General features: G+C 46.3%; 1 protein-coding gene across 1 annotated transcript in view; it reads right to left on the bottom strand.

Moving 5' to 3' along the window:
- Nucleotides 1-24,233, bottom strand: part of SMS (spermine synthase) — a 44,941-nt gene extending 20,708 nt beyond the window's left edge. Inside the window, exons 1-2 of the mRNA XM_046673536.1 lie at nt 23,816-24,233; nt 3,264-3,384 (exon numbers count right to left, since the gene is read on the bottom strand). Of these exons, the coding sequence (XP_046529492.1) occupies nt 3,264-3,384; nt 23,816-23,864 (170 nt within the window). The 5' untranslated portion in view covers nt 23,865-24,233. The remainder of the gene's footprint in view (nt 1-3,263; nt 3,385-23,815) is intronic.
- Nucleotides 24,234-25,495: the final 1,262 nt, after the last annotated feature.

Below are 25,495 nucleotides of genomic sequence, written 5' to 3' on the forward strand. Positions count from 1 at the left end.
ACCAACTCAATTAAAAAGAAAGACCACCACCCTTTTTTCCCCCTAAATTACATAGTTAACCTTGGTGCTTTCTTATTAGAGCCACCTCTTGGGGACACGGAAGCCACCAATCATTTAGGGAAGATTCAGAGAAAGTCACCAAATGCTAAGGTTTTCAAAACAGGTTCTTGGGTCCAGAAAGTGATTCAGTAGTAAGTTCTATGAATCTGACTTTTGAAAAGGATCCCCAGCAGGTGATTCGGCCAGGTTTCGTAACCAGTGCCTTAAAAAGGAAAGGAGAACTGAGTTCTCCCAATTAACCTTCAGAGATCAAAACAGCCACACTGATCTGCATGCAAGCAAGTGGTGGTTAAATTCATTTAAGTTTGGGGGTTGGCAAACTCCAGCCCTACAGCCCGCAAGCCAAATCCATGTTTTGTAAACCTTGCAGACTAAAAATGGTTTTTACACTTTTAGAGGGTTTAAAACAAAAAAAAAGACTATGTGACAGAGACCCTATGTGGCTCCTTACAGAAAAAGCTTTCTGACTCCTAATTTAGTGTCCTCGGATTAAAAAAATAAATACAACTAGTTAATTTTCACCTTCAGTTCTTAATGGTCTCAAAATCAAGTTCAGGCCCAGGACACCACAAATCATCTACACCCAAATGAGTTGATCCTCTCTCCCTCTGCCTCCACCAACAGCACAAAGGAGAGGGGGCCGGGGTGAAGGAAGAAGAAACAAATGCCTGAGTGGTTCTAGCAAAGAGTTTTCCTGAAGCAGGAACACCGAGAGTGCTGGAAGGTAGGGTCAAGTACCAACCTCAAGGGATAAAGCCAGAAAGACAGAAAAACAAAAAGTTGCCATGGGGAAAAATGGAGACATGAAAAGGTAAACGAGGACCAGAACCAGGACCCCAGCATCACAGAAAGGCCATTAACCGGAAGCAGGGTGTGGAGCTGCAGTCCTTCCCCAAGGTGGGGCCTGGGGGCATGGGCAGGAGAAGTGAGGTTTCACGACAGGCACCCTGAAGATGGGTCCCAGTGGACCAAGTGAGAGAAGGAGCGAGACCAATGTGAAAAATAAGTTTATAAACTAAGCATGTTTTTATTTTTTCTGCTTTCACAAGCAATTTCCAAACAGCTCTTCTCACTCAAAAACTTACTCCAGGAAGAATTCTAAGCCTTCTGGATCACTGCAACTAGGGTCTGTGGTAGAAACTTCAAGAAGTTCAGTAGAGAGGTAGGCCTTAGGAGATAAGAGACGGAAAGCTTCCCCTGGGAGTGGATGGCAGAGTGACAAGGTCCAATTTGCTGTGGTCCCCAAAGGATGGATCGCAGCAACAACAGTGAGAGACAGCAGTGAGAGGGTGGCAGGGAGGGTGGAGAAAAGCAGGCCAGCACAGAGGGGCTGAATGTGAGCCTGCAGGAGCTGGAGGGCTCAAGGACAGCGGCAGACCTCTACTTCCGGGAGACTCGCCATTAACTGGGCTGGAGGATGATGGAGGCCAGAGGGGGTTTGGTGGTGGTGGTGGTGCTGGTGCTGGTGATTTGAGGTCATCCTTGAGGAAGAAGTAATTTTAGATGCATTTGAGGTATCTGCTAAACACATATATGGAGGTTTGCTATGTGGTTAGAAATACAAATGTGGGTTTGGGCAGAGGGGTTAGAATGTCTGAGAAGCATCAATTACCCGCCATAGGGGTGGACCATAGACTTAGCAAGAGAATAACGGAAGAGGGGGTGGGGTCAAAAGGAAAACTTTCCCTCATCTCACAGCACTGTCTTCTGGGCCTCTGTAAGATTGGGGGGGTCGGGGGGAGAGGATATTTTTGCTTTTAATAGAAAAACAAGGGAGAGAATGTGGAACGTTAATGAAGTCATGTGGAACTCTAGTACTTTGTACCCACTGGGGGAATAGAATGAAAGCCATCAAAAATACCCAGGAGTTCACATTTCAAAATTAGTAGTGCAAACTACTAAGAATCTTAAGAGTGGGGCTGGCCCCGTGGCCGAGTGGATAAGTTCGCGCGCTCCGCTGCAGGCGGCCCAGTGTTTCGTTAGTTCGAATCCTGGGCGCGGACATGGCACTGCTCATCAAACCACGCTGAGGCAGCGTCCCACATGCCACAACTAGAAGAACCCACAACGAAGAATACACAACTATGTACCGGGGGGCTTTGGGGAGAAAAAGGAAAAAATAAAATCTTTAAAAAAAAAAAAAAAAAAAAAAAAGAATCTTAAGAGTAACTAAGTCTAGCTATGTCTCTCTCTATGTAACTAAGTCTTAGCTATAAGTCTCATACTAAACTAGTCTAGCTATGATATAGACCAGGACTTAGGAAACACAAAGAGCTCAACGCACTGGTGTCTTCTATTATCAGTCATTTTTTTTTTTAGATTTGTCATTATTTTCCCCCCTTTTTCTCCCCAAAGGCCCCCGGTACATAGTTGTATATTCTTAGCTGTGGGTCCTTCTAGTTGTGGCATGCCACCTCAGCATGGCTTGATGAGCGGTGCCATGTCTGTGCCCAGGATCCAAACTGGCGAGACCCTGGGCCACCACAGCAAGCGCGCCAACTTAACCACTTGGCAACGGGGCCGGCCCCTATCAGTCATTTCTTAATTTAGGTTTCCTTTTCTCAGAACACATTGACTTTCATCTACATATTGATTTATGTAAAGTCTAGATAGATTCTAAAGTTTTAAGGAGAAAAAAACACAACGAACTCTTGGAGCCCCTCAGCTTCCTATCAAGCTACTTGTAGACTTTCACATCCTGCATTTGACTACAGTCTGCATTAAGTGATCATCACTTACAATAGTGCTAACTCGCAGTGGCGTCAGCCGAACAACAGCATGAGCATCCCCCGGGAGCTTGTTGGAAATGCTATTTGGGGCACAGCCCCAGACCTACCGCATCAGAAACTACTGGAGTGGGACTCAGGAATCTGTTTTAACCAACTCCAGATCATGGCCTGCCAGCTCATGCTGCTTACGGTGCCCGAGGGTTCTGGGTCCTGGCCACATAATAGAATCACCTGGCAGGCTTTGGAGGAACACTGATGCCCAACAGCCTCAATCTCTGGGGAAGTGCCTGGGCATGGTATTTTGTGAAAGTGCCCCCAGGCGATTCTACGGTGCAGCTAGGGCTGAGAAGCAGTGAATTCTAGCCCCCTCCTAAAAGATGTCACAGAGGAAATATATACGACCGCAACACAGCCCTTTGTCCCGCCTCTCATTAAGTGCTCAGGTCTGAAAAGCAGCACTCAAGACCAACTCACCTGCCGTTTTTGTTTATGTAGGTCGCTAAATAGCCATGGTCCTGCCAGGTGTGCACCGACTCCGTCATCCCCTGCTCCTGGAAAATAGACTGGAGGCCTTTTAGAATGGTCTCACCATCAGCTGGAGAACAGAGGGAGAAGGCAAAATGGTCAGGATGAAACACATTCAGAAGGAAAGGCAGTGAGGCACAATTTGACAAGTGAACTCTAAGAAAATCTGAACAAAGAGTTGCCAGTGTCACTTATCTCCTATCACGAGCTATAAACATTCTCGATCCTGCAAAGAGAGGCTGCACAGACTACCAGGTAACACATGAACACAAAAACCAACCACAAAATAGCTGTGCCAAGGATGCAGACAGATACTCAGCCAACTAGAGAGCACGTAACAAAATATTCAGCCTAACCAGAAATCAAAGAAATGCAAATACAATAAATGAGATTCCACTTTAGGGTAAAAAAATTAATGAGGATATACAGTACTAGAAACGGGATGACCACCCACCGTTGATAGGTATTAAAAATGACTCCAAAACTTTCGGCTGTACGTTCTAGGTGTTTTACAATAAGGATGGGTTGCTTTTATAACCGGAAAAAATAAATATTGCCGCTCAGTAACATATTTCTAAATGGTAGAAACTGAACTACAATTCCTCATGGGACAACCTGCTGGGCAATGTGATCCCCTCCTTGATCCAAAGCCAATTGTCCCCCTCCCACCCCATTCCTCTACAAAGTGGAGCTCAGTGTCCCCAGGTCAAGATTATAGAAATTGCATCAATCTCTGCAGGTACACTTGAAGCCAGAATCTTCAAGAACATCCACCATTATGATACTTAGAGGAAAGGCAAAAGGCAATTTATTCTTTTCTAGTTATATCTGCAAAATCGTCGTTCCCTGAGAAGGGTAAGACAAAGAACCAAGATGGGACAAAAGGAAGTACTCTGTTCTGTCCCTCAAGCTCTCCGCAGGCTGGTGCTTTTCCCACATGAAGGATAAAAACAGCATAGGCTGCAAAGCACCAAAATGAAACAGCCCTGTGACCTGAACTGAGGCAAGAGAGAAAACAACGATTCACAGCTGACTGCAGTGTGGTTTCATAAGAAAATTGCCCTTGAATTCCTTCCATAAACTAAGGCGTGCCAACACTTGGACTGGAGGTTCAGGATGTTTTCATTCTACACAGAGTCTCACCCAGCGACATGTGGAACTATGTTCCCAAGCCCTTCCAGTGCACAGCAAGAATGAAGGCCACAAACCGGGTTCAGAGGCCAAACTGCCCAGCAGATGTGTTTTATTCTGGCCCGCACAAACTTTTTAAAAGAATGTAAGTTAGTTACCATTTAAAAACCAGAAGATTTCACCCACCCCCGCTGTAGTAAGTGGAATTGTGGCCCCCAAAAAGACATGTCCATATCCTAATCCCCAGAAGCTGGGAGTGTCACCTTATTTGGAAAAAGGTTTTTGCAGATGTAATTAATTTAAGGATCTAGAGATGAGGGAATCTTGGATTATCCAGGTGGGTCCTATATCCAATGACAAGTGTCCTTATAAGAGACAAGAGAAGACACAAGTGAGAGGAGGAACAGGTAATGTGAAGACAAAGGTAGAGACTGGAGTGATGTGGCCACAAGCTAAGAACACCTGGAGCCACCAGAAGCAGGAAGAGGCAAGCAAGGATTCTCCCTGGAGCCTTTACAGGGAGCGTGGCCCTGCCGACACTTTGTTTTCAGACTTCTGGCCTCCAGAAACGTGAGAGAGTAAGTTTCTGTCATTTTAAGCCACCCAATTTGTAGTACTTTGTTACAGCAGCCCTAGCTGACTAATACACCCACCAAAACTCGCTTTAACAAACAATAGCAAATGGAGTAGGAAAAATGGCCGTGAAAGCGTATTTTTTAATCTTCTGAATCCCCAAACACAGAGCAATTAGGATAGCACAACCAAAACTCACGGACAACATGTAGAACAAAACTAGATGACAGGGTGTACCCCCAAATCCCAAAACATGAGTAAGTGGAGACAGGCAGGCTACAGCCCAGGAACCAGCAAGTGTGTGAGAAGAAAACAGGAAAGCAAAGGGACTTCAAATCCCCCATAAAAACACCAACAGCGGTTCACCCACAAGGACGGTCTCTTCCTTTAAAACGGCTGCACCCAGCAGATCACATCCATTTGAGAGCAGGGGACCTGGGTAGGGCCGGACCATGTCGGGATGGCTGAGCTCTATGGATGGCCAAAATGAACTGAGGCTACTCCCAGGAAAAAGCCCCACATCGGGAGAGACTACTGGAGCAAAATCCACACCACACCCCCATCAGAACACAAGCATCCACCAACACCCACCAGTGACCTCATGTCTCATTAAAATCTTGCTCTCTCCCAGCAAACCTGTGCCTTTGGGAAACTCGTTCGGCAGAAAATAATCTAGCTGGCTTCGCTATTCTGAAAGTGGCTTCAGGAAATTAAAAGGGGGAGGCCTGAATTATATCCCCAGAATTGTGCTTTTAAGACTGAATTCCGCCCCTTAAGAAAATTCCAATTTCAAACTTGATAAAAAGAACCGTGTTTGTCAATAAAGCATGGGGGGCTCAGGCCACCATGGAAGGGACTGAGCGGCAGGGCGGTAAAGACAAGTGTGCCCAGCATGCCCAAGTCCCACAGATCCCAGCAGTCCTTCCCCGGAATAGAAAGCCACTATGTCATTATTCAGTCCCTCCTTGGCTACAACAGATGTTTTCTGTTTTGAAAGTGCATAAAACAAATCATCACTCCCGGTAAACAGCCTCAAGATTGGGTTCTGTTGGCACATTACAAAAGAGAACACAAATCCCCCAGGCTGGTGAAGGGGACAATCCAGGCAGGGCCACCCTGCGTGTCACTGGCCAGGCTGTGCAGTGAATGAGGACCCCGGCCCTGGGGCTGAGCTGAGACAAACTCAGTCCCTTGGACTGGGGAAAGGGGTGTCTTTGTCTGATACATGCAAAGCCCTTGACTGCTGGCCAAGCCCAGCATGGCGACCGTGCCCTTTTTCTAACTGGCACAATTAGCAGAAAGGTACTGAGTGGGCTAATGGAGACCCTATAGCCAGGTTTCAAACTGAAGAAAAACACACTACAAGAGAAATCCAAGTTTTACTTATTTCTATACTGTGTGCTTACCCCCCAGTTCAGTAGAAACAGGCCAGGTCTGAAGGTTATTTCTGGCTACTGCCACCACCCAGTCCCATGGGCATTAAGTGCTGGGCTTCCTCCTGAGCTGGGGACTCCACTGTCACCCACACTGCTCCCAGCCCTTGGGGAAGACCCCAGAAAAGGGAGCCAGAGCTGAAACCACTGCCCAGCACCTCTTTTCCAGACTAATGGTTTTAAAGCGAAAACTAAAAGCCAAAGACACGAGCTCCACTAGGCTTACCGAGGTGGCTCACTTGCTTATCTTGATCTCAGCTGCTTAATAAATGTTTTCTTTTGTGGATAAATGAAAATTTGTTTCATTTGGCTAAATTAATCATTATTACTATGCCTTTGCAGAGTTTCTAGAACGTATAGACCAGTCGTTTTCAATCCGAGCTATGCATTATAATCACCTGGGGAGTTTTAAAAATTCTGATGCCATATCCTAGACCATTAAATAAAAATCTGAAGGTGAGACCCAGGCATCGGTATTTTTCAAAGCTCCCTGGGAAATTCCAATATGTGGCCACAGTTGAGAATCACTAATCTACAGCACTAGATACAAAAAAGAAAAAGAAACCCCCACTATCTCCAAACTAATTACATTCAAGTCACCTACGGGTTATATAAAATGTTCAACAAAACAGAAGATCCGGAAAAAAGTCCAAACTCCTTAGTAACTATAGCCACAGGTAACTTATGACATGCCCCAGAAAACGCTTTGCAATTATTATCCAATTTCAACCTTCATGCCTGTCTAGTTAGGAGCATGTAACGTGACCAAACAAAATGTACTTGTTCTATCTGGGTTCCTAAACCGGGGCTGACAATATGGTGTGAATGACTGTTCTGTCCCTCACAGGACTTTGGCAATCCCAGCCATACCCACAAAATGTGAGTAGTGCCCCACCTTGTAAAAAGAACAAAACAAAAAACTCCATACCCCAATTTTCCAGGGGCACAAGGGGAGCAGGGCAATACAATCCCTTGAGAACTACTCGATGCTCTACACAGGAGTGAAAAGGAGCCCGCGGTCAGAGCATACCCAAATTTGGGAACACAAAATAGTGCTGTCCTAAATATCTACAAATCAGAATTTTTTAAAGTAGACTCAAATGCTAAAAGAAATATAACCATACTGCTTTAAAGTAGACATGGTAATCCAAACTAGGCTAAGAAAATGTTGTTTGGCTGGCCAGGCAAGAATGACATATAGCTAGTTGTACCACTCAGAGCCTTCCAAAGTGCTCAGAAACACAGCAACCTCTCCCAAAGCAAAATGTGTCCTTTGTCCACTGGACAACTCAACGTCCCCTTTTCCAGACCACTGCCTGCTTTTTGTGTGTTTATTCAACAATAACTTAAAAGAATCAACTTGGAAGTCTGGTCCAAATTAAACACACCACTATCAAAAGAAGGGAAGGGAAGACAAAAGAGGCGGGGGATGAAGGCCCAAGCTTCATCTCCCTGTCTGCCTCATTTTATCTCAGGGATCCATTTTTAGGCCTCTCTTGGAGAACAAACCTCATTCCCCCAACCCTGACCATCAGCTCCAGATGGCTGAATCCCACATCCGTATATCTAATTGGAATCTGCCTCCTACCCAAGTGTTCCCCGCCCTGTCCCAATCCCGAGTCTGAACTCGCGATTGGGCTTATTAGCCTTCCGTATGCCCTGCCATCCTTGTTAATACCCCTTGCCACTTAAGATCCCCATAACGGTCCCCCTGAAGCTTCTCCCACAAACCACCCCCTCAGTTTCTCTGCCCCACCCAAACTCACAGGCCTGGACACCCCTGATGTACAGACCTAGTTTCCTCAACCATAAAATGGGGACAGTACTTGCCGGGTTCCTGTAAGGAACCCAGCACCAATGTTAGTTCCCTCCATCCCTCGTGGTCTGGTACTGCCATGTAATCACTGACCCATGAGGTGGGCAGCCCTGCATGCGTGCTGTACCCACCCAATGTTTCTAGCCCAAGAAGTCAAGGGATTCGTGCCGAATAAAAACCCAAGGTACCAGGCACCCTGGTAAAAAGGCTGGAAAACAGCCTTCAGTTACAGTCCCACTTCTTCAGCTTTAAGAGGCTAAAATACTGGAACCCCCTTAACAACATTAGAGAGGCTGCCCTAAGGGAATAAGCAATTCTCACCCGTCTGAATCCAGAAAAACTCTTGACTCTGTCCCCTCTTGTGACAATCACTTAGAGCCTTTAAGTCTTTTTTAACTTCAGAAACTTCAGCTAAGAAAACTCAGAACTAGGGTGTGCTGGCTTTCTCCAAGCTACAATCCTGAGCCCCTGCCCCACCCCTGCTGCAGGGCCAGACGGAGCAGGCACCCTACTCCGCCTGCCCTGCCAGGGGCCAGAGCCGCCCCAGGCTCCTCTGCAAGATTAGGGGGTTGGAACAGGTGATTTTCGGCTGCATTCCTTTCTGCTCTCTCACATTCAAGCAGCACCTGGCTTATGAAATTAGGCAATGAATTTCTATTCTTGTCAAGAATAGCTTTAATAATGCGGGCTGGAAATTCCAAACCTCACCATCGAGCCTCCCCCGCCATTTCTTTGCCTTCTAGGTCTCTCTCCCACAGCAGCTCAAGCTACTTACACTCCAAAGGGTGGTTAACTATTCCCACGATCACAGGTGTCCAAGTGGTGAGGCCAAAAGCCCAGCCTCCTTCCAGGCCCGCTCCTACTTCCCAGACCCTGAGGTTTCCAGAGCTCATGCCCTCAACTTGATTCCCGGCTCCCTCTGGTCTGCCTCCCCTACCACACTCCCTATCTACCGTCCAGGTTAGAGTCCACCCCTACCCGCTGCCATCTCTCCCTTTCCAAGATCTGCACTCTTGTGGCAAGATGGCCCCCCAAAGCTGCTGGTAGACCCATGTGCAGCTCCCTGCAAGGGGCAGCATAACCGCGGCATCATTTCTCCAAAACCCAGGGCTCTGATGTCAGAACCTCTGAGCAAGGCTGGGGTTGTGCAGTTTCCCTTCACACATAAACCAGCTTCCTGGTTTTCTTGATAGACTCCTAAACCTAAAGGAGGAAGAAAGGGGGGCCGGCCCCATGGCCAAGTGGTTGAGTTCGTGTGCATTCCGCTTCTGCAGCCCAGGGTTTCACCAGTTTGGATCCTGGGCGTGGACATAGCACCACTCATCAGGCCACGTTGAGGCGGCAGCCCATGTGGCACAACTAGAAGGACCCACAACTAAAATATACAACTATGTACTGGGGGGATTTGGGGAGAACAAGGAGGAAAAAAAGAGGAAGAAAGGGAAACTGGACTCCAATACAATTTAAAGTCATTCAAGTATCTACTTTAAAAATCCGCTCAGATGTCCTAACCTTGACAGTGGTGGTGGTTACACGACTGTACGCACTGGCTACAATTCAGCACTGTAAGCTAAAATTTACTCTATGCAAAATCCATCTGCCTTGGTGCTCTAGTGGTAAAGACCGGGTGCTCTCACCACCACGGACCAGGTTCACTTCCCGGTCAGGGAACCACATCACCCAACTGTCGGTTGTCAGATTGTGGTGGCTGCATGTTGCTGTGACACTGAAAGTTATGCCACCTGTATTTCAAATACCTGCAGGGTCACCCATGGGAGACAGGTTTCAGCAGAGCTTCCAGACCAAGACAGACTACGAAGAAGGACTGACCACCCACTTCTGAAAAAACTGGCATGAAAACCCTGTGAATAGCAGTGGAGCATTGTCTGATAGAGCGCTGGAAGGTGAGAGGATGGCGCAAAAAGACCGGAAAGGGTTCTGCTCTGCTGTGCACAGGGGCACTAGGAGTCAGAATCGAGTCAACGGCACTAACAACAAAAAATACATTAAGTTAAAAAAAAATCTGTTCCAGAGTTACCACCACCCGTAGCATAACCCCTGTGAGAATAACAAAATAGTATAGCATTCCTCTTGGGCTCCCTGCTCCCTCTCACCAGAGCTGGCAACCGCCTGAGGGTTTGAGGATATCTTTTCAATTCACTCTGGATATGCTAGGTGCAATCTAAAACATGCAGTGTTGACAGGCAGCAACTCCAGATTACTGAAATCAAGTGATAAACAGAAAAAGTCTTCATATTTCACAATCAAAAAGAGCTTAAGACTTAAAATTTTAAAAAATCGTAACATAATTTTAAATTTGACAGAGAGTCTGTACATCAGAAAACTTCTCAGACATTCAGAAGCCTAATGAATTTCCAGGGATTAAAGTGAAGGTCAAGCAGGTGGTTCCTCGGCCTGTCTTACCTCAACTGCTTAGTTTTATATTCCCACGTCCAGCCCTTTTTACAAGAGCTGCAAAATGATTAATCTCATCACACAAAACCCAAGCAGACAGGAATGTTCAGAGCAGCATGATTCACGATCGTCAAAAAGTGAAAACATCCCAACAGCCCATTAAGTTATAAATGGATAAGCAAAATGTGGTATATCCCTACCAGGGACCATTATTCAGCCATAGAAGGGATGCAGTACTGATTCATGCTACCACATGGATGACCCTTGAAGACATCAGGCTAAGTGAAAGAAGCCAGTCACAAAGGACCACATTTTTTTTTTAAAGACTTTTATTTTTCCTTTTTCTCTCAAAGCCCCCCGGTACATAGTTGTGCATTTTTAGTTGTGGGTCCTTCTAGTTGTGGCGTGTGGGACGCCACCTCAGCATGGCCCGATGAGCAGTGCCATGTCCGCACCCAGGATTCAAACTGGTAAAACCCTGGGCCGCCGAAGCGCAGCGCACGAACCAAACCACTTGGCCATGAGTCTGGCCCCCAGGACCACAGTTTATATGCTTCTATTGACATGAAATGGCCAGAAAAGGCAAATCCCTAGAGAACGGCTAAAGGTTACAGGGTTTCTTTCTGGAGTGATAAAAATGCTCTAAAATTGTGGTGATAGTCGCACAACTCTGTGACTACACTGAAAACCAATGAATTGTATACTTTAAATAGGGGAACTGTATGGCACATGAGTAATATCTCAATAAAGCTGTCCAAAAACCCCAAACAAGCTGCACTTTTAGATTGGCAGTTACTGTGAGGTAATGGGAGAGAAACTTTCAGAAGTCGGTTTCTACCCTTCAATCAACCATAAGACAGGCCCTAAGCACCAGGTTAAAGGGGCTGCAAGGATGGTCTTCTCTACCCATCCCTACTAGTCACCACCCATCACAGAATAGCTAGTGTCTGAACGGTTGTTGTGTGCAGGCACTGTCCCCAGGCACCGGAGATGGCTTTCCTTCCACTAAAGCGTGCCTGCAGCCAGTCTCAGTGCCTTTGTTCAATCACAGCAGCAAGGTACAGCGTGGGGACTACAGTTATTAATACTGTATATTTAAAAGAGTTGCTAGGGGAGTGGATCTTAAAAGTTCTCATCACAAGAAAAAAAATGTGTAAATATGTGGTGATGGGGTGTTAACTAGATTTATTGTGATTTCACAATATATACATATATTGAACCATTATGTTGTACACCTGAAACTAATGTTATATGTAACGTTATCAATTATACCTTAATAAAAAAACAAGTAAGTCACAGCTGCGAGGTGGGGCTGCAAAATACAGAAAGGGACAAAGACAATTTGGAGGGCTTATTTTCAGAGCATAGTTTGATATTCATATAGAAACCAAACCAGGAAAAATTAACTCCAGAAAGAAAGAAAGAAAAAGACCTGCTCAAGTTGTATTGAAGGCCACACAACACAAAAATAACACCCAAGTTCTTTTCATGCAAATGGGCGTTAAGGAAAACCATATGAGATTGTTTACAGTACCAGCCACAATGACTATTTCTTAAAACATTAAGATCCACTTAGTATACTGTAAAACGTGTTGCTAATTATTTCACTGCCCTGTCTTCCCTTTCCCACTGCAGGAGAGAGCAGTGAAAGGGGCATTTCCCACGGACACGTGGGCCCAGCTCCCATCGTCCCAACACCTGCTGGAAAGGGGGCAGAAGCCCCGCTCTACTTTAAAATAACACCATTGCAGGTCCTCCATGAGCCAATCTCCTTACAAAATTGAAAGCGGGCTTAGCAAAAAATAACTTATAAGATACAATCATAATCCCTCTTTAGTCTGGAACCCAAAAACTAATGCAATTATTTTACCCTCTTCTCCTGGTAAGCCTGTTTCCCCACAAGACTAGCAGAGTCTAAAAGGAGCCACAACCCACAAGCCTGGTTGGCACAGGGAGGGTGGCACCTCCACGGAGCTGTCACGTGGCTCCAACTCTCCCATCCTTACATTCTGACTTAGCTCACATGAGAGGCCAACCAAGAGTTATAAAATAAGGCACAGAAAGGGGAAATTAGGCAAAAGCCTGGCTTTCATTTGGGGCAAAGGTGACACTGTTAGTTTGTGGTCATGAGACACCGAACACTGGGCCACTTGCCTGTCCAGGAAGGAATCATCAGAGGAACACAGGCATCCTACAAGGCCATGGGCTTGAGAAACGTGTTTTCAAAGGAGCGAAGCGGGCTGGAGCTGTGGAAGAGAGCAAGAAGGGAAGACAGCCAAGGCAGAGGACACAGAGATGAGGTCAGGACCACAAAGAGCCCTCTCTGGGGGCTGCGCTCAACCCAACAGGAAGAGAAAGCTGAAGGAAGCAAAACCAGGCCCAGCAGCAGCATAAACAAGGACAAGCAAGGTGGCAAGAGGGGACTTGAGGGGTTTGAGGTTAAAGGACAAGAGAAGACTTAAGGCATCCGGACGAGGAAGAATGAGCAGCCCTTCCCTTATGTTTAGTCCAAAACCGCTGTCTACAGTCCACCATGAAGCCTGGAAAGGGCCCCAGTCGCCACCTGCCACTTCTCCCTTATCTCAGAGCAGCGGGAGGAAAAGAGGCTACAGGCTGGCCCCAAGTCAGAGGGCAACGGGTCCCTTCAGCTCCACCCTGAAGGAGAACAAGATTTTTTTTCCCAAAGCAGAAACTGTGAGATCGCCACCTTCATTATCCAGGAAGGATGAAATATGCTTTCCGAGTGCTTCAGCAATAATATGAATATCCAGCTTTCTTCCCACTAACTTTAGGTGGGCAGAATCCCTTACCAATCAGACCTACCACCATTTCTGTTTCTAAAAAGAATTCTAGGATTTCTGGCTGAGCTTCTATGCCAGGCTGCAAATCAACAATGAAACAGCATTGCCAGAAATAAAGCAGTCTGGACTTTGTGATGTCAAAAATCACATTTGTACCAGAGCTGTCCCTGAGGTGGCCCCGGCACCCTCCCTTCCTCTGGCTTTGGCCAGGGCAGAATCAGCAGAAAACCACTCAGGTCTGCCCCCTTCAGAATGGACTACCAAGAAGATTACTCAGCACCTGGGAGGTGCTGGGAAAGTGCATGCGACTGGAGAATAGTACAGAGACTAGAAAGACAAAGGGCACAAGTCAGAACTCCCCAGACACGGTGAGGGGCATGTGCTATGATGGATTCCAGATGAGGAAAAGGCCATGTGGGGGGCCTGGGAATCTGTACTTGTAGATTTTTCCAGATGGCTCTGAAGCAAGCCACTGGACTTAGATGGTCTAAAGGCAAGGGTGGGCAAGCTTGTTCTGTAAATATCATACTTAGCTGGAAGACTACAAAAAGAGGCCAGAGGAGCAGGATTTGGGGCTCAAGGGCCTTAGTTTGTTTACCCCTGGGGTCTGAGGTCCTTTCCAGCTCTAAATGCTTAACTGACAGGGACACTCAGCTGTAATTCTACAACCTGAATTTCCAGAAGTGACATTCTTAGAATTCGAGACTAGAATAATCTGAGGAATATTTCCTACATTCAAGTTGGCAACTTACTAAATGTGGAAAAAAATAACAGCTAATAACCTATATAACTAGGATCCCTGCTTTTCAAGGAATACATGGAAGTAACTAACATTAGCAGCTAACAGAAACAACCTCACACTAGAGAATGAGAACATTAAGAGTACCAGTCTCCATTTTAAAGTCTCAAATCACTAATCTATGCTCCCACTTCAAGACCCTAGAAAAAGAGAAAAATAAACCCAAAGTAAGCAGAAGGAAGAGAATAAGGATAACAGCAGAAATCAATGAAATTGACAACAGAAAAACTATAGGGAAAAAAAAATCAATGAAGCAAAAAGCTATTTCTTTGAAAAGATCAATAGGATAGACAAACTCTAGCAAGACTGACAAAGAAAAAAAAAAGACACAGACTGCCAGTATGAGGAATAAAACAAGAGATATCATTACAGACCCTGCAGATACCAAAAGGGTAACAAGGGAATCCTATAAACAACTCCACACACATAAATTTGACAACTTAAAAAGGAAATGAGCCAATTTCTCAAAAACACAAACTACCACAACTCACCAATATGAAATAGATAATCTGAATAGCCCTATAACTATTAAGGAAATTGAATCCGTAATGTTAAAAACTCCAAGAAAAAAAAAAAATTTGAAGCCCAGATGATTTCACTGGAGAATTCTACCAAACATTTAAAGAATTAATACCAAATCTACATAATCTCTTCCAGAAAATAGAAAAGGAGGGAATGCCTCACAATTCATATACCAAAACAGACAAAGACCTACAGGCCAGACCAATATCCCTCATGAAGAGAAACACAAAAATCCTTAATAAATCCTTAAACTCCTTAATAAGAATTCAGCATTATATAAAAATAATTATATACCCAGGACCAAGTGGGATTTATTCCAGGTATACAAGGCTGGTTCAAGGTTTGGAAAAAAAAAATGGAAGTGATTCACCACATTAACAGGCTAAAGAAAAATCGATACAGAAAGCGTTTGACAAATTCAACACCCATTCAAAATAAACACACAGAAAACTGAGAATGGAAAAACTTCCACAGCTTGATAAAGAGCAACTACAAAAAAACTACAGCTAGCATCATACTTAATGGTAAGATTAAATGCTATTAATGAAAGTGTAGACAGCTCAATGAGGCAGAGAAGGGTCAAGAACTTGCCCACCGTCACACAGCTAATAAGTGGTAGAGCCAGGATTTAAACTCAAGCAGTCAGCCTCCAAAATCCAGTGCTTCTTCATCATGACATTATGTTGCCTTCCTTAGTTACAGATGCAACAAGAATAAGCCATTTGTCCCATATACCAAATCATCACGAGTGGTTATCTACTTGTGATAGGATTACAGATCTGGGTTCCCCCTTTCTTCATATTTCCCTACAACCCGCACATGGTCTAAAATGAGCAAATAACTTTTAAAACAAAAACATATGTAAAAAGACAAATGCATAAACCATTCCTTGAACAGCTCCTGCAGTTTCTTTAAGTAGAGCCAGATCCTTTATTCAAAGAAAAACAAATACACACAGGAACTCTGTTAAGAATTTAACATTCACAAAATGCTTTTTAAAAAAAGTCTTATCTTCTCGCACCTCATACCAAAGGGAATAAGTTAATGGTAAGCTCTTTCCTGTCTCCAACCTAAACAAACCCCACAAAGGAACATCAAATTCTTGGATAGACAGGCCCATGATCCTCTTCCTCAAAACCCCAGAACCAGCTGGGCCCGAGATGCAGTATTACGCAGTTCAAAGATTCAGGGTTAAACCATTTATTAAACCTACACCATTACTGTTTCCCAAAGCGTGATCCACAGCACACGTCCTGAAAAATACTCTGTAAGAAAAAGGGTTCCATAAATAAGTCCTGGGGATGTAATGTACAACATAGTAACTATAGTTAATAATACTGTATTACATATTTGAAAATTGTTAAGAAAACAGATTTCAAAAGTTCTCATCAGAGGAAAAAGAAATTTTGTAACTGTATGGTGACGGATGTTAACTAGATTTACCGTGGATACAAATATCGAATTGTTACGTTCTACACCTAAAACTAATGTTATACATCAATTACACCTCAATAGAAAAAAAAAAGGGTTCCATGCTGAAGCAAGCTCGAGATATTCTATATTCACCTCTAGGAATTCAGAATGTCAATTAGCATACCGTGGTCTTGCCTGACTGCTAAGATCTGCAGTCCTCTGGAAGAGACAATTTGGCCTTAAATATAACCACGTCCTAGAAATTGCTCAGGATTCTCACTGAAGAAATTTCCATTCTAGGGAAAACAGAATCATGCAACACAAACTCATGGAAGTGATATCTTAGAAATCAAAGTGTCCTTTAAAAATTCTGCTTTAATAACTTAAAGAGGTCCTCTAAATAAAGTAAGACCAACCTTCAAATCACATGCCAACTCATTATTTTCTGCCTCTTCTTTTGCCAGTAGAACTTTCCTTATCTTTCAGTAAGTTAAATTCACACCTCTTTATAACTGAGCATCTTTATCCACTGGCACAACTTCAAAGTTCTCAGCCCTAAGTACTGCAATTAGTGTTAAATGTTTTATGTATCATCTGACACTCTTCCAAACATTTTATTGGACATCCCACCCAACAACACAGTGTGTGGGATTTTCGTATCATTAGCGCCTTCGTGCAGAGGCTGAAATGAAGGTGTATGTGAAACTACCCAGAGGGTTAAGTCAGCTCAGGAATCTAGAACATGCTATGGGCTCTTTCCAGCTCCTTTTGAGTTTGTGGTTTAGCACATAAATGCATTTGATCACAAGTATGGCCACCAGCTCAGTGGCTCCTTCCGGAACACAGATGATAGTATCAGTTTAATGAAATCCAGGCCCACCACAACTTAGGGCCCCAGAGTTGTTTTTCCTGGGGTCTGGAAAAGTGCCTAGTTGTAAGGGTTTAAAAGAGCATTTGTGCAATGGTTTACATACTTGGTTTGCAGATTCAATTGAGGAGGTTTCCCGACTTTTCAAAAGAACTGAGCCTGTAATTAAACTACCATGAAATGGTGGTTGGAGCCGCAGCTCACACCAGCAGGCTTAGGTTACAACTGCACTGAAATGGTGGATTACAACACCTGGAATATGTGTGACTCCAAAAACAAAACTCAACTCAATAATTGTTTCACTGAACACATTTTTAAACAGACACCCAACTACAATCCAGCAGCATTCTAACTAATCCTTACCTGCCAAGGCTTAGTATAACTACTGTGGTCTCAATTCAAATTATAAAGCCCCTAATTCCAAATCCGACCCAGGTATCAAGTCTAACACCAACAGCTTTAACCCTTCAAAGCTATGAGAGACCAAAGCACTTCCGTCTATCTCCCAAGAAGTAGCAGAGGCCCCTTCAAATACCACCAATTTCATTACACAATTAAGAAGATGCAAAGAAAATTCCAAATGGGTAAGTCCTTCACTGCAAAACAAAACTGGCTTTCCCCCCTCAAAAAACACAAGACAAATTGTTTACCAGTTAGTTATTAAACTGGAAAACACCCTCCTTAAGAAACATCACATGCAGGGCTTTGAAAAAGTACCTCTCCTGTTAACTGGGGCGGGGATCTTTCCTAATGCCTGGATTCGAGTCAATTTCTTAAACAGCTGTTGGCCCTTCCAAAGCATTTAAAACAACAGAGAACTACCAAAGAGCTAGAGGAGGCTTCTTGATGAAAAGCACAAACAAATTTCACCATACACCACCTCTACAGGTTTAAACTATACCCTAAAAAGATTATGGTTTATACAATTTAATGGCAAGCTCACAAAACTAATTCCCAGCAATGTGCAATTATTCAGCCTAGAGTCAAATAGAGCATGATCAGTGCAATTAAGAATCTTTTGCAGAGTTGGAGGAAAGGGAGTTTAAAAACAAAATTCCAACAAAGCAAAGGAGCATGCCAAAAGGCGGCAGACTCCAACAAGGGAGCTCCCCCAAGCAGTCCATGCATTTTCAAACACAATTAAGGTCTGAGAGAACATCTATGTAAAGGACCAAAAATGCCTTCCCCCAAGCTATTCGATTCTGAGTCCAGGTGCCTCCTGGCTACTTGGAAGCACAAGGAGCGTGAGACTCAAGTGTGGATTGGAGGAGGGAGAACTGGGTAGAAATGGAAGTTGGAAGGACTGATAAGAAGTTCCGACTTTATCCATTGGGTAAGGAGGACCCAGAGGAGGGTTTTAAAACTGGGAAAAGGGACAGGGATCTGTTGAGTTCCTGATAATCGAGCCCTTCCCCAAAATGCAGACAAAATAGGGAGACTGTGGCCAAGAATCGCAGCCAGGAAAAAGGTGAGCAAGGAATTTGAGAGTGTAGCAAGTAGGTCCACAGGACTTAATGACTTGCGGATGGGGGGGTGCCCCCAAGGTTTCTGATACAAGGGTTTTTTGTTTCTAATGAGGATCCTATTATAGCAGTTCTCATGCTTAATCAGCATCAGAATTACTGGGAGGAAGCTGGTTAAAAATGCAAATTCCAGGGGCTCTCCCCCTCAAAGACTGTGATTCAGTCAATCCAGAGCAGGGCCCAAGCATGCATTTTCCCACTCCCAGTCTTCAGCACCCCCAAGGCTTCATTGTTAGAGCAGGCGTGGGGGGAGGGGGGTGTTGTTGTTTATCATAATGGTGGGTAAAGTGTGATGATACAAGGGATAAGATAATGCTGAGGAGGTAGGAGGGAAGGCTCTTTCCACTCTTGAACAAAACAACAAAAAAGCTAGATCAATCAAAACTGGATTGTTCAGGTTTTATGCTTATAGCTTTTTAAAACATACAAAGACGATATGCTTCCACCAGAAAGCACCTCAATAAATCCAGGGGAGAGTGGGAGCTTGGTAGATGAGCCAACGGTTCAGGAAATCAGGGAGGGAGGGTCACGGAGCCACAGGCGCAGATGGCTACGAAATGCCGGCCCAGCCCTCTGCTCCTAACCAACCCCACTGCAAACCTCGGAGACAGATAAGGCCCCGTCCTCCCTCCCTGCGTAATGGAGACTTCCAAAAAGAACTAGGGAACTGTTGAGAATTTGTCATCTAGATCATTGCAATGGCCTAGTGAGCCCTTACACCAGGGATTCTCGACCTCAGCACTAATGGCATTTGGGGCTGGCTGTACTGTAAGGGGCCGTCCCGTGCACTGCAGGATGTTTTGCAGTATCCCTGGCCTCCTAGATGATAGTAGCACCTCCTCAGTTGTGACAACCAAAAATGTCTCCAGATAGTTGCGGGGAGAAGGAGACAGGGCTGGTGCGAATCACTGCCTTAAAGAGGCTTCACGGTTGTGAAATTAACAAAGGCCTTGGAATCAAACAGACATGACTTTGAATCCCAGCTACCCCTCGTCTAAAGTGAAAAACTTCAACCGGCCTATTTATTCATCTCTAAAATGGGGATAACAGGCCCTACCATAGGGTTGTTGTGAGGATTAGTAAAATAAAGCATAATGTAAAATGAAGCGTAATGCGCTGAGGCCAATGCCTAGCCCAGGAGGCAATTCATAAATACTGGCTTTTATGTTTTCAAAGAGATGTTTTGAAGAGGAACTAAGGACATTTGTTTACAGCTCCCGCCTTGAGTAGAAAGCTGCTACTCCAAAAAGAAACAATATACAGAAATGGCAGTCCCAGTTCTCTCTCCAGCTCCTAGGGGGTCTGAACCTCGGGGGGATGGCCGGGTCCACAGATTCCCAAGGGGTCGGTGTATACAATTCAGGGAGGCTGTGAACTTGGAAAAAAACACATATCCTTATTTTCACTAATTGAAATTTGGCATTTTCTCCAGTTATGCTTGTAAAACCACACATTATCAACTATACCTGACCACTATCACCACTAAAATCACAGCCGAAATAGATTTTCTTGGCTCTACTTCGAAATTATGGACATTATTAGGCCTGCTGCTAGCTTGTGTTTTTTTGGTAAGATTTTATTTTTCCTTTTTCTCCCCAAAGCCCCCAGTACATAGTTGTGTATTTTTAGTTGTGGGTCCTTCTAGATGTGGCATGTGGGATGCCACCTCAGATCTGCCTGATGAGTGGTGCCATGTCCGCACCCAGGATTCGAACCGGTGAAACCCTGGGCCGCCACAGCACAGCGTGTGAACTTAACCACTCGGCCCCGGGGCCAGCCCCTCGCTTGTGTTATTTAACGTGTAACTAAAGCAGCACATATTATTATGTCACATATTTCGGCTTTATTTTTTAAATTTTATTTTAAATGATTGGGTTATTTTATGCATTTAAAATTCTTATTTTGAGAAGAGCTCCACAGGCTTCCCTGATGAAGGTCAAAGACACAGAAGAACCCCTCCCTAAACCTTTTCGGTTAAGCCCATAATTCCGAAGCAGCCTTCTGTTCTTAGTTTATTCAAGATTTTTGTTATAAAACTAATTTGTGAATTCGAGTGCCACAAGTCCCTTTGTTTCCCTACATAAACTATAAATCAGGGGTCCAAAAGACGGACATAATAGCATCAGCCAGGTTTCCCCACAAAGGACCCATGCCCTTAATTCTAAAAGTAAACGTGTGCCTCGTTTTCCCATGGTGGACTTTAACTAGCTTTCCACCTTTACCATAACATCAATCGGGTCTACTTAACCAGCACTGGGTCCAGGATACAGACCCCGGAGGTCTGCCTTCAAAGATGCTCCCAGACCAAGGGAAGAAATGGACATCAAAAGGAGGATTGCTAGACCTTTCCAGGGCTGACTGGTCAGCTAGAGGCTGTTTGCTGTAACAGGGTAGGCAGAGGCCATGTGTACCTCACCTCTGTAACCAGGCACGCTTGCTGCCTACCGTACATGAGTAGGAACAAACCATGCGTCCTCCACCAGCCCAGAGATGCTTAAACTACACAAACATGGGAAATGCTTATTCTTGTTAGCTTCGGGCTGAGAAATCACACAATTTTCTGGGCTCAAGAGTCCTCAGAGTACAATACTTCACTTACAAGATGACCAAAGATGAAATTTTTTTCTTTTAGCAAAAGTTAACATTTCCTGGGTTACCTCATCAGCCAGAGCATGAAACCGGCACCACCAGATCCAACCTATAATTGCCCTTAGTGGCCCAGTGGCTGCTGGGCACTAGCTGGCTTGCACTGGTAACTAAGTTCTATGGAATCGCAACATAATAACATAACTGTTTCAAGTTTAATTCCATTAAAATCACATCATGGAACTGGAGCCTTTGGAAGGATTACTGACAAATGGGAAAAAGAACAGGAATCCAGGCTCCATAGGCATTTGACTCACTCTTGAGTCACATCCAAAACTCACATGCCAAGAGTAATGCCTTTTGACTCATTATTATTAAAATAATGTTTTTGGAGACCTCACAGGTGGTAGATCTCTCACCAAGCACTCCTTAAACTTAGAAGATCCTAGTCTAGCCAGATCCCCTTATTTTACAAGGGTGGATACCTACTGACAGCAAAGGGACACGCCTCCCCCCAAGCCCAAATCAAGTGATGGGGAATGCAGGGAGAATCAAAGCTCTCTGACTCCCAAAATACTTCTGTAGGGACCAAGATATACCACAAATGCGTACACACACATCCCCCTCCCTAAGATGCTTTCTACAATCTTCTTCACCTTGCCATCAAATCTTTCTCATCTTTAAGATTAATAGGCTGGGAATGAAGAATAACTGGCTGGGAATTCTCCTCAATCTTTACTTTCTCTTTGCACAACTCTCAATTATTTAAATGCTACTTCCACACCTTGTCAATTCAGAAGCTGCCAGTTTCTCCTGCTCCCTTCCAAAATGCATCCATGGTTCTCTCTCCCTTTTTGGCCAGTGTCAGCCCAAAGTGTTCAAGTTCTCTCACATTTTCTTCATGCAGTTAAGTGAAGGTTTTCCCCCACATTTACAACAGAACACAGAAGCAGCCCATTGGGTGCCATCATTTCAACAGGTAACACCTGAATAAAGCTGAAAGCTGTTTAAGGCTTCAGCCAAGGACACTCAGACTGACGAAAGTGCCAGAACCTTCCAGCCTCATCCAGAGATTACCCTCCTTAGGGCCTAGAAAAGCCATGAACAAGTACAGGTGCACATTCACAGATGCTTATCACCAGGGACACTTCCTAGACGCACCTCTTAGCAGCTAGGTGACCTTGAACCATTATTTCTTCCTCAAGCCTCACCCCCCTCACTTCTAAATGGAGTATGCTAGAACGTTCGCTAATCACTAAGCCCTAAAGCCGGCCAGGTAATAATTACTCAACAAAACCTTAGGCATCTCACGACCCACCAGCTGCACACCCCAATCACCATTTTATCTCCTGACTCTTCCCAGCAGTCTCCCTTTCCTCCATCCTCAACTAAGAAATGTGGGAACAAAAAAATGCTTTGTCTGCTCCAAGTCACTTCCAACTACCCAAATACACCGATACTACTTAACCTCGTAGTGTTTTACAGCAACTCCCTTAACACTAAAAGCCCTATGAAGTGTACACGGTCCTTCCTCTTTTTTTTTTTTTTTTCCCCACAGGGAAGATGAGGCTCAGAAAGGATGAGAAATAGGGCCAAAGTCACATGCAGAGCCAATCGAGAGAGAGAAATCCTCAGTCTTTATTAAATCTTGTGCCTTCGGAGATCCTTTCAATTGGGGGGAGAAAATGCAAACCGAGTACTTAGAAGCTGAAAAAAAAAAAAGAGACAAAGTGAGGAAGTCAATGTTTTAAATGGTAACAGAAAAGGATGATCCATCCAATTCGAGGGAAAAATGAACAAAATAGGGATGAGACGCTCCAAGTGGGACGCACGGGAAGCGCAGATTCAAGTCTGCAGCACTCACAGGTCTAAACCCCACCAGAAAAAAGACGGGCCGTCCTCCCCCTTCCCCCGTTAGAAGCACCCAGAGAAAGCGTGCAGAACACCGCTCCCCTTCACAGCGCCTGCACACGGCTCCCACTCGGCCGGCCCTCTGTTCTGCTCGGCGCGCAGCCCTCCGAGCCTCCCCGACTCGGGGAGCTCTAGTTCCCGCGCCCAGACCTCAGCCCCCCCATAAGCATCAGCGTTTCCTTTCCCGTCCCCGGCCCTTTCCGGGGGATCCGTCTCCTACGCAGGCGGCCAAGAATCCTGCAAGCCCGGCGCCGTCCTTCCCCAGCCCGAGCGCCCACGCGGGGAGCCCCCGCCCTCGGGGGGACTCGCCCGCCGCGGAGAACTGGAGAGGTCACGCGGACGGCGCGCGCCCTGGCCCGGCCCGTCCCTGCCCCACGGGGGCCCGCGGCCGTGGCGGGGGCTCCTCCCGCGCCCGGCGGCGCGAAGGGGACCCCGGCGGGGGCGGCCGAGCCCGCGTGGAGCTCCGGGGGACGGCCCAGGCCCCGAAGGGCGGCTCGGCCACGGGGCTGGGGGGGTTGGCAGTCGCAGCCCCTCCAGGAGCCGCGCGTGAGCTGGCGCGCGGCCTCCCCGGGAGGCCGGGGCACGCGGCGCTGCAGCCCGGGAGACGCCGTGGCCGCGCGGGCCGTCCGCATTGTTCGGCCCGCGGCGCGCGCCCCGCCCGGCCCCCGTGGGCCCCAGCCCGCCGGGCAGGTGGCGGCGCGCGCCCTCACCTTTGGCGCCGAGCATGAAGTCGAGCGTGCTGTGCCGTGCTGCTGCCATAGTGAGGCGAGGCCCTGTGCCATGCCTGGCGAGGCAGCCGCGGGAGACGGGGGCCGCACGGCGTGTCAGGCTGCGGCGGCGGGGAGGGCGCCGCGCCGGGGGGAGGCCGGGCGGCGGTGGGAGGGACCGCCGGGAGCGACTCGGGGCGCGGGGCGGGGTCGGCCCGCCTCCGGGAGGGAGGAAGCGAGGACGCCTGCAGCCCCGAACTCGGCGCGCAGGGTGGAAGGCCTCGCGAATGTAATGGTGGAGACGTGGGCGCCGCTCTCCCCGGCGTGCGTCACCGAGGGCCGCGCCCCGCGCCGGGGATCGGGCGGGCTCCCGCCGGCCGAGAGGGCACCTTAGGTTTAAACCGCGTGGCACGCCTTCCGGGGGGGCCGACCCCCACGCTTCCCCCAGACCATCCCCCAAGCCAAGCCCCTCTTGCTTCCTGGCCAAGTCGGGAAAATAACATGCGAGGATCCACCCTGTAGTCTAAAAGTACTGCCGCCTTTTCCTTAACTCTTCAAATGCTACAGATAAACCCATTAGAATTATTACCATTATTAGCAAGGGTCTCCTTTGCATTTTAGGACCGAATAGAAAGCTCTTAGGTATTTAATTACCTACGTTTTCACGCCGAATGGGAATAGGGGAAAGCAAGCGAGAGGCTAGCGCTGTTAATATTGCCTGTGGGAAATGACAGATTCTAGAGTTGCTCCTCCATCACTGATGCCTCTATTAGTGGCAGTGAACCTTTCTGCTGTGGGCTTGTCTGACTTTGGGGGTAGGGCTGGTGTTCAACAAGATGTGGCAAAGGAGAGAACGTCAGAGTCTGCACTAAAGCCCTCCTTTATTACACTGACGGTGTCACTGGGCAAGTGCCTCCATCATCCCATCAGTCTTCGGCGCCGCCTCGGCGTTCAGAAGCTCCACAGGAATTACTGAACTGGCTGGGTAAAGGTTAGATCAGTGAATTCATGCACCTCCACAAAAGCAGGAAGAACCTAGATAATAAATTCCTCTCTCCCGCAGGGAGTCCCTAGTGGCTGTTTGACCGAGTCCTTCACCTTTCTACAAGAACTGGGACATGTCTTCGCAAGTGTTCTTCAATCAACCATTCTGTTATGAACGGGATCCCCTTTATAGAACCTGCATTAGGCCACCTCTTTATTGCTCCACATGTGTTGCTTTCTTCTGTGGATCCCAGTTCTCAATTTCGTTAGCTATTCTTCTATCTCAGCCTTCGGTCTCTATACTTCAGCCTGCAGCTCCTGCTTTCTTCAGGGATGTTCTCCAATTCTGGCCGTTCCTCTGGAGTCAGGTCACTGGGAAGACAGTTGTCCTCCTCTGCCACGTTGCAGGGACAGTAGGGCTCCACAGGTCCTGTGTGACTCTCCATGCTCAGCAGTAGGGTGGGCCTCTTGGGCACATAGCCTGTGCAGTGGCACAGGGCCTCACACTGAAGGGCCCTGCGCTTGGTTTAATTCTCTGTGTTGCTATCTTGAAATTCTTAATAATTTTTGAACAAGGGGCCCCATGTTTTCGTTTGGCAATGGATCTGCAAATTATGTAGCCAATCCTGTCCAGCAGCTTGTGTCCTATAGTGCAGGTGGCCTAGTGGCAACAACCACCACTCACCTCGGGCTCCGGCT

Source organism: Equus quagga, chromosome 10 (genome assembly GCF_021613505.1).
Source record: "Equus quagga isolate Etosha38 chromosome 10, UCLA_HA_Equagga_1.0, whole genome shotgun sequence".
In the NCBI taxonomy this organism is placed as follows: domain Eukaryota; kingdom Metazoa; phylum Chordata; class Mammalia; order Perissodactyla; family Equidae; genus Equus; species Equus quagga.